This window comes from Epinephelus lanceolatus, chromosome 21 (genome assembly GCF_041903045.1).
Source record: "Epinephelus lanceolatus isolate andai-2023 chromosome 21, ASM4190304v1, whole genome shotgun sequence".
NCBI lineage: Eukaryota > Metazoa > Chordata > Actinopteri > Perciformes > Serranidae > Epinephelus > Epinephelus lanceolatus.
In genome coordinates this window covers 15,602,132-15,619,273 of record NC_135754.1, presented here as the reverse complement: position 1 = coordinate 15,619,273, position 17,142 = coordinate 15,602,132, and the positions used below count along the sequence as shown (strand labels likewise).

At 42.4% G+C, this 17,142-nt stretch overlaps 1 protein-coding gene across 3 annotated transcripts in view; it reads left to right on the top strand.

Annotated features, from left to right (window-relative positions):
• The first annotated feature begins 262 nt into the window (after positions 1–262).
• bahcc1b (BAH domain and coiled-coil containing 1b) overlaps positions 263–17,142 on the top strand; it is a 69,379-nt gene continuing 52,499 nt past the window's right edge. The window contains exons 1-2 of one of the 3 annotated variants that reach the window (XM_033611266.2): positions 263–650; positions 11,560–11,894. In XM_033611266.2, coding sequence (XP_033467157.2) covers positions 11,723–11,894 — 172 coding nt within the window. In that variant the 5' untranslated portion in view covers positions 263–650; positions 11,560–11,722. Of the gene's footprint in view, positions 651–8,000; positions 8,203–11,176; positions 11,370–11,559; positions 11,895–17,142 lie in introns of those variants that run through there. The other 2 variants (XM_033611265.2, XM_033611267.2) reach the window with 2 other exon arrangements.

Here is a 17,142-nt window from a genome sequence, read left to right as displayed (position 1 = left end):
CTCATCTGTGCACAGATTCGGTTCAGCACAATCACAAACAAAACTGGTCAGAAAAAAGGTGTGTGCGTCTTGGTGCCTGAATGTGTGTGGAAGCCTTCTCGTAGGATATCTTTGTTGCTTGGGATGGAAGTGGGTGTATTCCTGGTGTGTAACTCATTGATGATGTTCCTTTGCCCCCTCCCCTGTTTAAAAAAGAAACCCTGAAAATGCAAGAAAGCTGCATTCTGCTCTCCTAAGACGAAAGAGAGTGCAAGGGAAGGAGAGGAGAAAAAGAAAGAAAGAGTCACTCCATTAATTTTCTGTTTAATGTCAGTGCTCCAGCTCCATTGTGGGAGAGAGAGGACGCGTCATGCAGACATAAATTTGCTATTACATAGCCTCACGGAGACTCACATCCACAGGATCCGGAGCTTGTAGCCGGGAAAACCCCTCGGTGGATAAATTCAGCAGAGAGCGAACGCGTAAAGGAAGCGGAGCGCTATTTAAGCCCATACATTTGAGAGCGCGTTGCTTTGGATAAAGCGTGTAGAAGTAGGATTTTTTCTCCTCTTTGAGTTGTCAAGTTTTTTGGAGGAAGAAAGCCATTTCTGGTTGCTTATTTTAAAATTTATAACCATAAATCCAATCATATGGACACGGTCGTTCCATAGGTAGGTGTTGCATTTTGTATGTTTAATTATTTGTCAATTTATGTAGCAAGGACTTTTTATAAAGCGATTATGTGCTGTATTTTCACTGAGTTTTGACACTGTTGTAGTTTATAAAGTGTTAGTTGTGGGTTAAGGATAATCCGAAGAGTTTTTTTAATGACAGGCGCATTCGGAGTGTTTATTTATTTATGTATTTGGTGCGTAAATTTAGATGGAGCTGATTATGCGGTCTGTTTTATTTACCAGTAAGCACGGGAAAAAGTTTGCGTAATTGTTTTTTCTTGAACCTTCCAACAATTTTAAACGTGTGATCACTGCATTTACTTTTTGTATTTAATCTTATAATATAAACTTAACAGTAAGGACAACCGGAAAGGATGGATGCGATTTTCTGAGTTGAAAATCTCGACGAGTTTCTTTAGCACTGAGTTAATGTTAATGTAAGAAGGTTTATCAGTTGGGGCCTCTCGGGGGGGCGCATGTGCCAATACCGTGGCGCACGCACACGCACGCACAAACACGGTGATTCAACCATGTAAAGTGTAGTTCCCTTTAGCTGATCGGCTCCACAGTTGGGTGTTATAGTTTGTCAGGCTTTACTTGTGTTATATTAAGTTACACGGTAACAGTGTATATGGATACTGACTCTCTCTGTGTCTCCCTCACACTGACACACACACCTACCTTCACATACACACTCACAAACACGCGCGCACACACACCACCAACAGCTTCTGGCAACACCGTTGGCCATAAAGCCATCCATGCGAGATGACACACGTCTTTTTAGGTCACATTTCTGATTTCTGACTTCGAAAAAGTGGCACTAAGACTGGATGTATATATTGATGAAGAGAGTCTTTTATGACATTTGCTTTTACACTAATTTCTCAAAATCGTTATTTATTTATATTCTTTTCTTGCTGTCAAATTAACTGCAGTTAACTTCCTGGAGTCTAGGCAAATATAATGTTCATACACACACTGTTTCCTGATATTTTGCATCTGAATGCGCACACTGTGGCACTTTAACTGCAGAAAAGAAAAATAAACTTCAATGTATTACTGTTATGCTCCAGTGTCCAGTGCAGAGGGGTCTACATTTAACACCTGCTTTAGTCTCATCGCTCAAACACACAATACTGTTATTTATTTTTATTTTAGGAAGAACACACACTAAGTAAATGGCACTTAATATGATAAAAAAAAATACTAGAAATAAACGTTGTTTGAAAGGATAATTTACAGCTTTATTAAAATGTAGTTTTTTCTGTTAATACAAGTAATAAGACCGTGTCATTCTGGATTATGCAGCTGACACGTGAGTGGTTTATAGCTCATTCATAACGTGCAGTTTCTTTTGAAAGCTGAACTTTGTCTGATACTGCAGCTCTGGCTCTTGTGATCACTCAGTAACACGCCGTTGCTTTCGATATGCAGCCTTAACTTAAAAACTCCAAATTAAATCGTTGCTGGATGTTTTCTTTGGAGAGATGATCCAGATGTGATCTGATTAGGTGTAATCCTGCACCACCAAACAAAATACGACCAACATTGGTTAAGCAGCAACAGCCTGCGAGAGGAGACGATGACTGATCACTGAAAATGTTTTGCTCAGTGTTGAAAGTTTTTTCCTTGGGAGTCAATTGCGAGTGCGTCACTGCAGCGCGTTATGGGTTACTGTTGAAGTTATGAGTCATGCAAAGACCATTGTTGCAAACCGAGTCTTTGTCGTGGTTGAAGTAATCAATTGTGTTGCTTGAAATTTTGAGTGATGAATTGCAGAAGGTCAGCTGACCTGTTGACCCCATGGCACATATACACTTTTAACATTTTTGGAGCTTTTTCCCAATGTAACACGTGTTTCGTGATCTTAATTTTATGGAAGTGTGTGTGCGTGTACACGGTGCTGCTGTGACAGAAATGTTGGGAGACAAATACACAAAATGAGGTGGCACTGGCTCCGTCACGTGCCAGACGCACAATATATTTAATCCCATTATTTGCGTGTATAATATCAACATTTTACGATCTGCTCAGCTCAGTTCACCGGCTGTAAAATTCAATTCCCCTCCCTGTCTGAATACAAACTGCTACATAAGCTTACAGTGCAAACACACGCAGGACGGCACGCTATGGCTGCTCATGTTCAAATGATAATTAAAGCCTCCACCTGCGTGTTTTTGATGGCCCATAAATAGATGCTGGTGCTTTCATCTCATCCACGCAGGCCTGGTGGTGGTTACACCCGGATATATGGCTGTGTGGCAGGTACTAATTTGGTGCCCAAGCCATTCCCTCCGTCACCATCAACATCGCCATCATCATCATCTTCTAACTGCACCATCATCCTCTTGATCTGAAGACACGCGCCTGTAGTCACCCAACAGTTTAAAGTCTTTTAAAGCGTTTTGAGAAGGAGAACACGCCAGACCATTTCACATGTGACCCCGTTGCGAGAGGCCTGAGCTCCTCTCCAGCCTATTTGTCAGGATGATCAGAAATAGCAGCATCTGTCCTGCACACACAGAGAAGAAAAGGTCATGTTGTTTTTGTGTCCAGTCAACTTCTGACTCCATCATGTCTTCTTCTCCTTCTATGTGTGCCATTGTTGTTTGCTGAGGTTGGTATTCACAGCGTGTTGGCCACCAGAAGAAGAAAAAAGGTTTCTGAACGACATCACCGCTGTTACACGCCCAGAGCGCACATAACAGCCTTGTTTTTCACAACACAGCCCCAAAAGCTTGGCAGCGCTACATTACGCATGCTTTTCTACTCTAATATGACTCTATTGTCTCATGAGGTTGCACCACCTTTAGATAGCCGGGGCGTCTCCCTGGTGAACGGCCCCGCTTGGAAATTCGCATCATTAAAGGGCTATCAGAAATATCTGGTGAGAATAGGACGGTTGCCCTGTATGGAGGGCCTCCCGTGGAGACAGCTCTCCATTTGGACCTCATTTAAAACCAGCCTCTCCAATGTGTTTCCCGTTGACTGTGAATTATGCTTTTTTTAATGTGGTCCTATATAACGTTCAGGAGTTTATTCAATGAATGTTGAGGATGCAGTGGAGAGTATAGCACCCACTTTAAACGCACTTAAACCACTTTTTAACGAAGACATAACTCCTCATGAGTTTGACTTTATATTCTCAGAAGCAACGCTGAACTGTTGCATGTCAGGTTGCACAAGAATGTGGTTTCCCACAGCTTGTAGGTGAAAACAAAATAAAAAAACGGACTATAAATAATGTTTGCATGCTTATTTTCAATTGTGACGCGCGTAAGGAGGCGCCACATCTCCAGAGCGCGGAGAAACTGCCCCGGCTGGCCGGGCTGGACGGCAGAGAAGCGGCCGGGATGTGTGGCTCCTCGCCACGGAGGAAGAGTCTTGCACACACCGGTCTAGTGTGAGGGAAGAAAGGGGAAGAGAGAGAGAGAGAAAAAAAAGGAAGAAGTAAAGGAAGAAGGAAGCGAAGAAGGGAAGGTGGAAAGTGTCAGTCAGGAACGCTTCATTGCTCGAGGACAATCCGCGCGCAGGACCGGTCTGTTTCAAGAGCAATCAGTCAATCCGCATTAATTATCCGCACCCCCCCCCCCTATAGGGTAGCTCGCGCTGGCACACGGACCAGAGGAGTCCGTGTGTGTGTGTGTGTGTGTGTGTGTGTGTGTGTGTGTGAGTGATGCTTTCTCTCTCTCGCTCTCTGTCTCTCTCTGCGCACACGCATACTCATCCACACGCGCACAGACACACACCCAACCCCCACCTTTTAAGTGAAAAAGAACCAATAAAAATCAAGCTATAAAAGGCTTTTCCTTGTCACTAAATAAATTAAATGCAGATTTCTGTTTTAAGTGCCGGACCCCTTTTGTGAGCTGCGGAACAGGATTCTTTATTGTCCCTCTGTCATTAGTGCTGAGGGCAACACTGTTAGGCGAGAGACCATGGAAGTCATTTCAAAATAAAACTAAAAATGTATATATTTCCAAATTACGCAAGGAGTTTTTTTTTCCCCATGTGTCCTAAGCATTCGGGAAAAATGATCAATTTTCCTATATTGGTGTGATGTTTAATGCAAAATCCTGAAAATACAAATTAATTTGTTGCACTGTTTTTGTAACATCACTGCAAACTTGGTTAGGATAAACTAAATTTCAGGATCCAAACTGTCCACATGTGACATATGGCACATTGAAGAGTAATATGGATACTCTTTCTTATTGAGGCTGCATCCATAAGTATGCAACTATACACTGATGAGCGTGGAGCAGCAGCTTATGAGTTGCACAAAGTTTATACTTGTCATTTCAATGGACGTTAATGCATGAATGATGATTCACGGTTGTCTTGCTGCTTGGAGAGCACATTGGAGCTACTAAAATATCGACTTGGAACGACTCTGGACGTCTACGGAATATAGCTGGACCTTTTTGTATTGTGTGTGTGTGTGTGTGTGTGTGTGTGTGTGCGTGTGGACACGTGGTGGCTGAAGCCCATTGGAGAGCGCAGGGCTTTGGAATGCAGGCTGCTGCTATGTAAATAGGAAAAGAGGGTAACGATTATCTAATTACGGACGTGATAAATCTGCTCGCTTTGGCGTTATTTGATTTGAATTATATATGTATCAATTAATTCTACTGTATAGATGAGAGCCTCGTTTTGGTCCACGCAGACAATTTATAAGCCGTATCTATGGGCTGCAGACCGGCTTGGGTCTCTCCTTTGTCCACTGTGTGTTGTTGAGGGGGGCTGGACCAAAGCAAAGGCAGCGAGTGTGTGTTATAATGTAAGAGGACATCAGTTGGAACAATCTTCATATACTTTATGAGGTGTATGTTCAGTGTTGTCAGCTCTGGACAAGTTCAGATGAAAGGCTGTGAGGATGTGCTTTCATGCAGCTGAATTTTTACTGCGTTGTTGCTTTGAAGAAAGGCTCCCGAATAAATAAAATATATATAAATAATCAAAAATATTCATAAAAAAATATAGAAAATTTTATAAAAAAGAAACAAGCCATATGTATATTTTTTTATTTATATAAATATGTAATTAGTAAGTTAGTAACATAACTATTTTTTTAACTCTCTCCATATATATTAGGCCTATATAATATAAAATACATATTATATATATTATATCTATATATGTATATAGATTACATATATACATATAAACTCCTTATGTATAGTTGTATTACTTTGATATTACTTGATTCTAGTTAGATCAAGCTTTTATTATATATATATTATCATTTTCTATTTGTTACTTTTTAGGAGACACAAAGCAAACATTTCTTTTTCATTGGGGATACACACACACACATATATAGATATATATTTAAAAATATGTAATTGATTTAGTTCCTATATTTTTTAATTTTCATGTCACTTTTTCATACTGGAAAAATCCTATTCCCCCTTTTTTAGAGACAATTAATGACCTAATGTATTATTACAACTGACCTACCATTTAAGCTGCTGCATAATAGCGGAAATGTCCATTTAATTATTGAACAGTTGGCAATAAAAAGTTTTAGTCGACATTTTAGGCGCAGTGGCACAATAAGAGCCAAGTCCTGCAGCTCCAATATCGACACTCAATCTTATAATTTCTACACACACCTATCGCTCTCTCTCCACCGTCTCCTTTGTGGACAGAAACTTTTCTCTCTTCGTGTTTGTAAAAAAAAAAAAAAAAAGAAAAAGAAAGAAAGGAGCTCCCTCGAAGCAGCACTATAGCTGTTTTCCGGTTTCTTGTTGCCGTTTCTCTCCTCCATTTTCTTAACACGAAGTTGTTATTGCACCATTCCGCGAATCTAGCCTCTACATTTAATACAACGTGTAATTTCCCCCCTTTTACCGTATTCCCTTTGATTTAGTCACTCTTGACTCTCCTTTTGCTCTGGGGCCAACGGGGTTCGCCGTGGGGGGCGCCTTGAAACCGCCCCTCCTTATCTCCTTTCATCGTTCAGCGCGGGGCCGCCTTGAAACCGCAGGGGCAGTAATTGCTTTTTTCAGGCAGCCCAGTGCGGACTGGCCAGCAGCCAATCAGAGCCTTGTTTACACTCGGTGATTGACAGAGTTCTGGCGGCGTGCCAGCCAATCAGGAGCCTTGGAGCGCCGAAGCCCCGAGTTTTAACCCTTTGCCTCCACGTATAAACAAACCTGGAAGGGAATATTAGCCTATAGCAGCTCATATATTTCGACATGGAAACACACAAGCCCATATCCTTCCACTTTTAATTGGCTAAATTAGTGAACCGTGCGCAAGGCTAACCCCGGGGACAGTAATGCTTTCAAATTACGCAGTGATTCAATTTGCCCGCTTGTGTGTGTGTGTGTGTGTGTGCGTGTTTGACAGAGACAGGTAAACAGACATACAGCTATAAAAAAAGATGAAAATAAAGCAACTTTATTAACCCTTTCTCCCCAAAAGCCTGTCTGCATCCATGTCCATGTTCCCTTATATATATGGCACATTGATGGATTGAGCGAGCTGGAAAAAAATCTTTATGTTCTGAGAGGAAGCAGAGAATTAAATATGACAAAAATCCTTTATGGATGTTCTCCCAGTGGACACATTTTCAGCATCAAACTTACACTTAACGTTACGCCTATCAATTAGAGGTCCTAAACTTCTCTTATCTTAATGTGGCTGTGCGTAAAATGTCTTGCACTGCGAGCCTGCATGTTCAATAAATCAGATACAGATTCTGCAAATAAGGATTTATTTAGCAAAACACATGCAGTGGGGCGAGGGGGGGTGGATTTCCCTAAAGGAGCATCAATAAAACTATCACATCATCGCTGTCACACAGCAAAATAACGATGCACTCGGAACACATGCAGCATTTGAACTGAACTGCAGCGGGATCACACGGAATAGGCTAGATGCTGTTTGCTCTCCACCAGTGATCAGAAAGTGCAGGCAGCGCTGCACGGCTCCAGTTCCTCTCCTCTCCGCGCACTGAACAGCGCCGAGCTGTGCCGCCTGTCTCCTCGCATTTGCTTGTGCACGCAGTGCGCCGAGGGCTGCAAATCAAACGCCCGCCGTTTCGCTCCGCGGCTCCGGCGGCTTCCTCATTGGCTCGGAGCGGCAGCCAATCGCGGCGTGTGTTTACCGTCGACTGGGGGGGGTAGGAGGAGGTGGGGGTGTGTGTAGGAAAAGGGTAGGGTGGGGCGGGGGCGCGGGTGGAGGGGCGCCTCACGGGCACGCTTTCACATTGTCGTTCTCAAACCAATAGGCCTGCGCGTTCACCCCTCCCCGCACACACACACACCCCTCCATCCTCCTTCTCCTCCTCCTCCTCCTCCTCCTCCCGGCGTGTCTGAGTCTCCGGCTGCATGAACGAGCCTCGATTCACTACAAGCCTGAACTTCTACGATGCGTCTCTCCCATACCTCAACTGACTGCACACCACAGTCTGCAGCAGCATAGGATGTAATCAATCCCACATGTTTCATCTCTGCGACTCGGGGATTTTCACTTTGAATATTTTTGTACTTTTTCTTTCATTATAACCGACTCACCGCGCTATGGATATAACTTACCAGTAAGTAGGAAATTATTTTACAGACGTGTTTTTAGAAATCTTTTAGCGGTTGTGCTGAATGTAAATTTTAGTTCAAGTGCTGCATGCAAGAGAGGCTTATCTAAATTTACCGTTTTATTTAAATGGAGCTCTATTCTTCAAAAACACTCCCTGCCATACCTTTAGACAAGTAAACAGTAAAATACAAGCTGATATCTCTTTATCTCACAGAATCTAAACACACCCCTCATTCACTAATTATAATATTGCATCAAAGCAGCATTTCTCACAATTTGACTGCATTTTGAAGGATGTATTTTCCACAGAGCTCATTCCCACTGTGTGCTCTCCTGTCCAGTCTGGAGCTGTGGGCGATAATGTGTGTCACTTTTTGATTTGACCTCTCTTCACAGCCAAATTACTTGTGTGTTTCTGGTTCATTCAAAGGACTATTCACAAGCACCCGCTTTTCAGCGCGCCTCCTCACGCCTGTAGTTTTATAGATTCTAAATTGTAGATTATTCTTTGTTAGTTTGCTATTGTGTGTGTGTATGTGTGTGTGTGTTTGAGAGGGAGGGAGACTGAGCAGTTTATTGCAAACTGCAGTGCTCCCTGCATCCCCCCTCCCTCCCCTCTTCCTCGGTATGAAGGCTGTGCAGACGCCGGGCTGTCTTCGGCTCGGTCGGGCTTGTCGCTCCTGTTTAGCCGGCCTCTGAATATCTGGATTTAGTGTCTTGGTTATGCTTTGTGACTTTACTTTATTGCAAAATTGTTGAAGGCAACCAGTTGGCCTCTGAACCCCGATCAACTTCGAAACTGAATGTCTTTTAATTCCTTTTTATCTTTTGTCCAAAGGTCCACGCGTTTATAATTTAATAGATTTCTTTTGAAATGGCACAAAACGTCGTATTTTTGGGGTGTTTGAAACGTGGGTTGCACGAAATCTGAAAAACAGAATTCTTTGCGGATTTGCTGGCTTTTGTGCTGAGTGCATGTCATGTCGTTTTGGCCAGTATTGGGTACTTTTGTAGGGGGGGATTTTGGTCTGACGATAGTTTGACCCTTTGCAGGGCAATGCGTGTGTATGTGTGTGTGTGCGCTTGGGGAGGTGTGTATGGGCTTTTGGGGAGTCTGGGTGAAGTGGAAGGAAGTCTGAACGCCTTCCACGTAGATACACACACACACACTCACACACACACACACACACACACACACACACACACACACACACTACAGTAGATCCAAATGATCATTTTCCCTCAAACTGTTACGCGCGATCTGCTCACGTCGCTCTGTTTGCGTGGCGAGCGATAACACGGGATTTAGATTCAGGGTTGTTAAATGTAGCCTGAGTGGCTCTCTGTTGACGTGGAATGTAAACACCGAGGACGTGTGTTTACGGCCTGAAAATTTAAAAATGTATAGACAAATGTCAGCCGAGAGTGGTTTATGATTGATGTCCCGTAGAGAAGGGCCATTGTTTCTCACAGCCTAGGGGACAGGAGAGAGTCCATTTTGCCTTTCCCAGTGCGCTTGCAGTAGCCTGCGTTTCTCTCCTTTTTCTACCCTCATTTCTCCTCTTGTGTCGACTAGATGTGGTCAGAAACGATAACGTGGTGCCCACAAACAAAAGGGGAAATTAAATTATTTAAATATACCTGCAGTATAGGGCAAATACTCTTATGGGGAGTATTTAGAAATTTGCATGCATTGGATATTTTATGCTTGGGAGTCTTTGGACATTCACTCTGTCAGAGCTGCTGAACTTAGATTTTTCCTCCCCCCCTTACAAACACAATTCCTGAAAGTTGGGAGTCCTTGAGCAGCGTGCGCGTGTGTGTGCGTAAAGGAGACTTGAATATCCGAGCGTATATATTCCTATGCACTTCATAAGCCCCTGGTCCACCAGAGCATTTGATATTTTCTTTGTTCCTTTATCGTTGATTCCTGGGAGGTGCTATCAGCATCTACAGAGCGCTAGATGGACGTGCCATGCATTGAGAGGCCTAATAGATGGACTGCTGAGGTGTGTTTGGTGAACGCAGGCGCCCAGCTCTCCCTATCTGAGCGTCACATGGAGCCCTATTTAAGTAAATGACCTAGGCTATAAGGCATACATATAAAGTCGATGATTTCCTAGTCTATTTCACTGTTTATTGCCCCGCTCTTTCGCGCTGGAGCATAAAGGTGATTTGATTTGTGTTTGTGATTACAGTGTAGCCTATACATACTGTATATGTGCGCAGCAGAGATGCATGGTGTTTGCCATTGCCAGAAGGCGAGGGGCCACTGCTGCTGACCCCATAGAAGTTGACAGAAATAGCTGTTTCATCAACGTTTTTATTAATAAGCAACACCACACATATGAATCCGGTGCCAACTATAAAAAGCCAAACATAAAGGGTGAAACAAGTTTGGTTAATGCGTAAAAAGGCGATCAGTAAAGTCAGATGTAATTGCTAAAAGCTACACATCAAACACCATTGATTCCTGGATCCTATATCAATCCCATATTTTATTGCGTTTTTAAAAAAATACATAGAATATCCTGTCCTCTAAAGTGTCACAACCACATGTTAAGCGCGTGTACAGTGGATCAGATTTTATCTGAGTGAGGAAAGAAATCAAACTTCATTTACATAAACAACAACCATTAATCAAAGCACAAACGTGTGCGTATCTTTTTGTTTTTTGGCACTGTGAAGACAGATATTAGTCGCTGTGTTTTAGGGGTTTTGTGCGTCCTCGCTCAGAAGTTATTGTGCAAATGGTTTTCTTCATATTTTAGTGCAGGAGCCCCCGAGGTCCAGCTTGTTTATGACCAGTCCTTGTTCAGTCTAAATACTTAACAACTCGTCCTTCACCGAGAGAGGCTTTTACCGCTGTGAACTCTTGTACTGTATATGCACCATTTGTTTGTACCTGAGCCAAACCTCCCCCTTTCCTTTCCATTCTTTTCGCTGATAAAGAAAGCTCCCGTGTGCGTTATTTGCATCGTGTTTGGTCACAGGATGAGGAGGAGGAAGAGGGGGGCAAAGACTTCTCTGTTGGGGCCAGCGATGAGGTGCAGGGTAAATCCACATAAACTCAGTTCAGCCACCTTTTTATCTGCAGAACAGACTTTACTCACCTTCCCGGTTCTGGCATAAATCGTGGTTAAATGCAACGCGGAGGACAGCACCAAACGAGTGAGAGTGCTATGTAAATGTGGTCTTTTAAAAGGTTTTTGTGAAATTTGAATTGCTTTTGTAAATGCTGGTTGTTTGTCTAAACATGAACAGCGACTGTCTCTCAGCTCAGCCTTTTCTTCAGCACTACATCCCTGGTTGGCTCATTATTGTCAGCGCTTTGACGTGTCTCCTGCTCTCTCTTTTGTAGGACATGACGGGGACTCAGTTTCTTCCCTGCAAAGCCCAAACTCCGCTCAATGCGAGGGGAGCCCGAAGTTCATAAAAGGGATTATTTGCATCTGGGTGCCTGAGACCTTCGGTGCCTCCGGATTTTTTACTTCGGATTTGGGATTTATCGCGTCTCACCCGGGATGGAAAGCCGAGATTTCGCTCCTCCGCACCACCTCCTGACGGAGCGGAGCGCGTTGGTTCACAGCGCCGCGTCTCGGATGGCGCCAGGCGGCCACGGCTCCGTGCAGCACCCCGCTCACTTCCAGCCTGGAAAATACTATTCGTCTCACCTCTCCATGGGTCCGCACTCAGGTCAGTTTTGAATGCAGCTCTTTTCGTGTGCATAAAAGACCAAGTGTGGGTTTAAAAAAATTCACTTGCTCTCTTTTGTCTCAAGCATATGTTCTCCATATTATAAACTTGGGAAGCTCTTTGGGACGAGCTAGAATTTATTGTGGAAGGAAATTGCTCAGACTTTGTGGGCATTTCGAAATTAGCAAAAAAGCGCTGGCATCTTAAAGACTTTTATGTTTGACTCTATTTAATGAGCTGTTTATTACAAAGCTGCTTTCTGTGTGTTATAGATAAAAATAAATATAATTGATCAGTTTAGTGTTGCGCGTAAAAGCCAAATATGTAACACTGAGGGACATTTCCCTCCTCAAGGAAACTTGGCAAATTAGATTAACTTTAAATTTACGACACACCTCCCTTTTGTGTTTTTTTTCTTTAAACCTCTCGTGAATTTTTAGAAATATTCCAGGATTATTCGTCTTTATCACACAGGGATTATTAGGCGTTTCCAGTAGCATAATCTTGTCATAGATTTATATGGTTTCATCAATTAGTAAAGTACTAATCATTGCCATTTGATGTAATTAATTAGAATTGGGTAATTCCACTGCTTATATTTCCCATTAAACAATAAATTAAAGCTATTAGCTGACTGCAGTTTTCTGTGCAACGTCTCCTCCTGCACATGTGGCTCCAGGAGCACGGTTGGGTTTGGTGCTGCTGGGTTCGGGGGGCGCATGCTGGTGTGTACTGGTCACAAACTGGGGGTCGCGGTGGCTGGGGGAGGGCGAGGGGAGCTCTGGCTAATAGAGGTGCGGGTAATACCAGAAAATCCGGTTTCTATATTGAGCGGGGACGTGACGGGGTGCGAATGGGTTGACAGTGCATGCATTAGATTTAACAAGTAGCTTTGGTATCCTGTCTCAATAGGGGAGGGGGGTGGGGGGTATATGTGTGTGTGTGTGTGTGTGTGTATGTGTGTGTGTGTGTGTGTGTGTGTGGAGAGAGAGAGAGAGAGAGAGAGAGAGAGAGAGAGAGAGAGAAGAAAGAAAGGAAGCCCCTGCTCGAAATCATACAGTGTCTATAAACTGGACTAACCGGATGAATGTAAACGTGCCCGATGAGAAATCTCATTAATTATCATTTGCAAATGCAGGGGCTTCTTTAAATAGACGTTGAGACTCGGGCCTATGAATGATATCGTCTGTCGTGTGTAGGATCCACACATCCTCTGTCTCCCCTCATTTGCATATTCATTAGTTTTACACAACAGCAAAAAAAACGACTGCAGACGTCCAGTGCGGAATTTTAACTCTTAATTTCTTAAAATAAAACACATATTTTCCACATTTCCGGTCAAACACGTTGAGCTTGGCGCATTTTTTGCAGAAATATAAACTGAACTGGTTTGATATTTTGTGTGCTTGAGGTCCTGGTTCTGGTGCTTCACGTAAAGAAAGCCAGATTAAAAATGTATTTATCTTAAAAGATGTCCTCATGACTCTAAACTTGAGGGCAAGTGCCATTTTTACTATAATTGTAGTTTATAGTACATATTTTATTTCCTATACTAAATTTACAAGATATGTTGGTGTAATAGTGCAAGATTTATATTTATAATTTTTTATAATTTAGGATTTTTAAGAATATATTCTAAAAATGCAAGAAAATTCAACATGTATGTGTCTAATAAATGTGTATTGTAAATGTAATGTGTACAAAATATATTACAGTATGCATTTTTCTGCAGTGCATGCACATATTATGGTGCAACACATATTAAATAATTTACATAATTACAGCTCTATAGTATATTTAAATATATAACACAATAACTCAATCTAACTGATTTATATTAATAGAATATTTAATATATTTCACGAGACATTCAGCTGCATGTCTCCTTTAAATTTGACTGAAATGATTTTACCATAAAATATGCCATTTATAAACCCCTAAGTAATGGTTGGGATTGTTTTAACAACACACATCCAACTTGCATAACGATTTAAACAGATTATACTTCCACTTTGACGGATATTTCTACCCGCTGACATATAATTTAAAGATGATTCTGTAATGTTGAAAGGAAGGGGGGGTGAAGCGTAGTAATGCAGGGTGATAATGCTATTGAAATATATTCAAGAGGGCCTCTCACTGGGTCTCAAGGTGCATGACACTGTATTGAGATTCCAGATATCCAGACTCTCCATGCATGTCCCTGATGGGGTTTTGACTGACATGATGGGCATAGAGGATTGTTGTTTTGGGATGGGGGTTGGGGTACGTGTGTGTGTGTGTGTGTGTGTTTGCTGGGAGGTTAGGATGGGGGTTACCTTTGTGCTTGCCCCCCTTAGAGATTCAGAAAGCTGTATGCCTGGCCCTAGGCCTCGGCACAGGGGGTAGATATGATGTGGGGTTGGCCATACCAGGGCAGGAGGGGGGTTTCGACGGGGGGTTTGTTTCAGATCTTTGGAAACAGACACACACTCACATTTTTTTACCTTCTCACAAGACCAAACTGGGTGTATCACTTACAGTAATTCAAAGTAAAAAAAGAAAACCTCTCATTCCCCCCTGTTTCTTCATATCCCGGAAAACCTGCAATCCATCAATTTGCTGAAGTCTCTTATTTAGATCAGCATGGTGTCTGCTTGAATATGGTCGCGCTTGACAAGGTGATGGAATGACAGCCGCATACCAACGCCATAAGATTCAGCCCCCATTTGATAAAACCCCACAATGATATTACACAGGCGTTTAGATTACTGATAGAAGCAGTGGGAAAGCCTTTGTCTCTCTTTCCCCTCCCTGTTTCGCTGCTTTGCTTTTATTCCAGCCTCCCTCTCTTTCTTCCCCTTTTTCTGTGATGTTAGCCTCTGGGCAGTAGTTGTGCAAGTGTGTGTGTGTGTATGTGTGTGTGATTAAGGTTAGGTTTAGCCTGCAGTAGCACAGGTGTGCAGTATTATGGAGGGCGTGGCAAAGCTTGTCATTGAACAGGTGTGTTACTTCCCAGACAGCAGACGGTTTTTGTTTACATGGCTGTGTATGTGTGTGTGTGTGCATGTGTGTGTGTGTGTGTGACCTAGTAATACAGACAGAAAGAGCCTCCATTCATGTTACATGTGTGCGCACAGCTGTACACACACACACATACACACAGTCCTTAAAGGGTTTCTGTCTTAAGCTGCTTGTGTGTTGTGCTTTGAAAAAGTAATAAACCATAATCAGAATGTTTTGGTTGGACTAGATAACCTCTGAGCTGCTCCTCTCTTTCATTTCTCCCAATCTTTCCTCTTTGACCTTTTTCTTCTTCTTGTCTCTCCCCTTCCTCTTCATTCTTCCCATTCAGTCTTGTTAGTGAAGATCCTGCAGCTAAATCCTGCGATTCTTTGCTATAAATGTGTGTGTAGCTGCATGTGTGTGTCGCCCTGTCCATTCATCATGATGCTGTCAGTAATGTCTCTCCTCTCTTGGAAGTTTCTCGGCTTTGGCTTTGATCGCCGTGGCAGCACAGATGAGACACGCCTCTTCACCCTCCTACCTGCACACACCTTCACACACGAACAATTTGTATGACGTAGAGAGAGAAGATTGTGTGTGTGTGTGTGTGTGTGTGTGTGTGTCTGTGGGCTTGGGAGTTTCAGTGTGTGTACATGATTGTACAATTAGAGACATACAGGTCTGTAGTGCAGATATGTGTGTGTGTGTGTGTGTGTGTGTGTGTGTGTGCGCATGTGCAGGGTACTGATTATGTTAAAGGCCCTATAAAAGAAAGAAAGATTGGGGTGAAAAGAGAATATGAGCATGTAAATGATAGATGGATGGAGCAGGGGAAGAGAGGGAGGAGGAGGAGAGGGAGTCGAGAGGCTGAATGTTTCCACCTGGTTGGTAATCCAGTCAGATTACCACTGCCTGACGGCACCCACTGGCCGCCATCCCCGACTCCTCAGCCTGCCGCCTCCGCTGCCTCTCAAGAGTGAAAGCTGGAGAGAGAGGAGACGCTTGCCTGTGTATGTGTATGGTTTGTGTGTGTGTGAGATGAGTCAGCAGTAGATCAGCCTCAGACAGACCCAACCCCCTCCCCTCACCTCACCAGAGCTACCCAGGGTACAAGGGGCACATCCCGGGTGCAGCGTGCAAGACGACCCCCTGTGTGCAGGAGACAGCTGGTGGAGGCTGCAGCCAGCCGAGCTGCGATTGGACGCAGTGAGGAAGGAGCAGAGTGTAAACTGTCAATTCAATTCAAGAAAAAAACACATACTCTAAATATCTCAATGTACCCAGATTTGGGTCAGTGTTGCACCAGTGCAATACAGGGTTAACTTACCTTTACAGAGAGCCACCAAAGACAATGGCTTGTTTTAACCCAGTGTTATATCTTTATATCACTGTTGGTCTATTTACCTTAAACTAAACTATGATTTCTAGCTTTTTATAAACTTACATGTCAATATATGTTACTGTTCAGGGATGGGACAATGTTCGATTTTATTGCGGATCGTGATAAAAAACTCTCAGACTCACGCAATGTTGCTATCTATTTTAAATGAATGTATCCCTTATTTATGCAGGTGGACCTTATGTTTTATATTTATCTTACTTCAGATTGTTTTTCACTAAAAAAGGTGTGTGTCATATCTAATAAATATCATGATATTTTTGACCAGATACCTTGATACTGATATTGCGACGATACTGTAGGGTTGACTATCAGTGTTTTCAAAAAATATTGACATGTGATTTTTGATAAATAATCATCAGTAATATAGATTTAATGACCAGATGGGTAAAGACAAACAATAGAACAGCAAGAAAATGTCTAGTAAGTTCAGAAAATTACATCACTTTACTGTAATGCTGCTTTTAAAACCAGGAAAAGACAACACTTATATAAGAATAAACAAATTTTTTAACAAAATTAAAGGTAAAGTGATACAATTTATATCGCCACTTAAGAGTTTTAAGCAAATATTGACAGTTATCAGGATAATATCATGAATCACAAATATTTTGACCATAATAATTGTGGCATGAATTTTCTTATAACAACCCTTCTCTATTAGTGACTGTTAGCCTATATTATTTTATGTGTATCCACTTGAATGCCACATGCACAAAGGTTGAGCTAGCTGCATTCATAACACTGCCTGCAAATAATCATATTTTACTTTGGCCAAATAACCCACCAGTAATGTGAAAGTAACACTCTCATACAGATTATATTTGAAAAAAAATCATCTTTTACATGCACGCAATCTTTTAT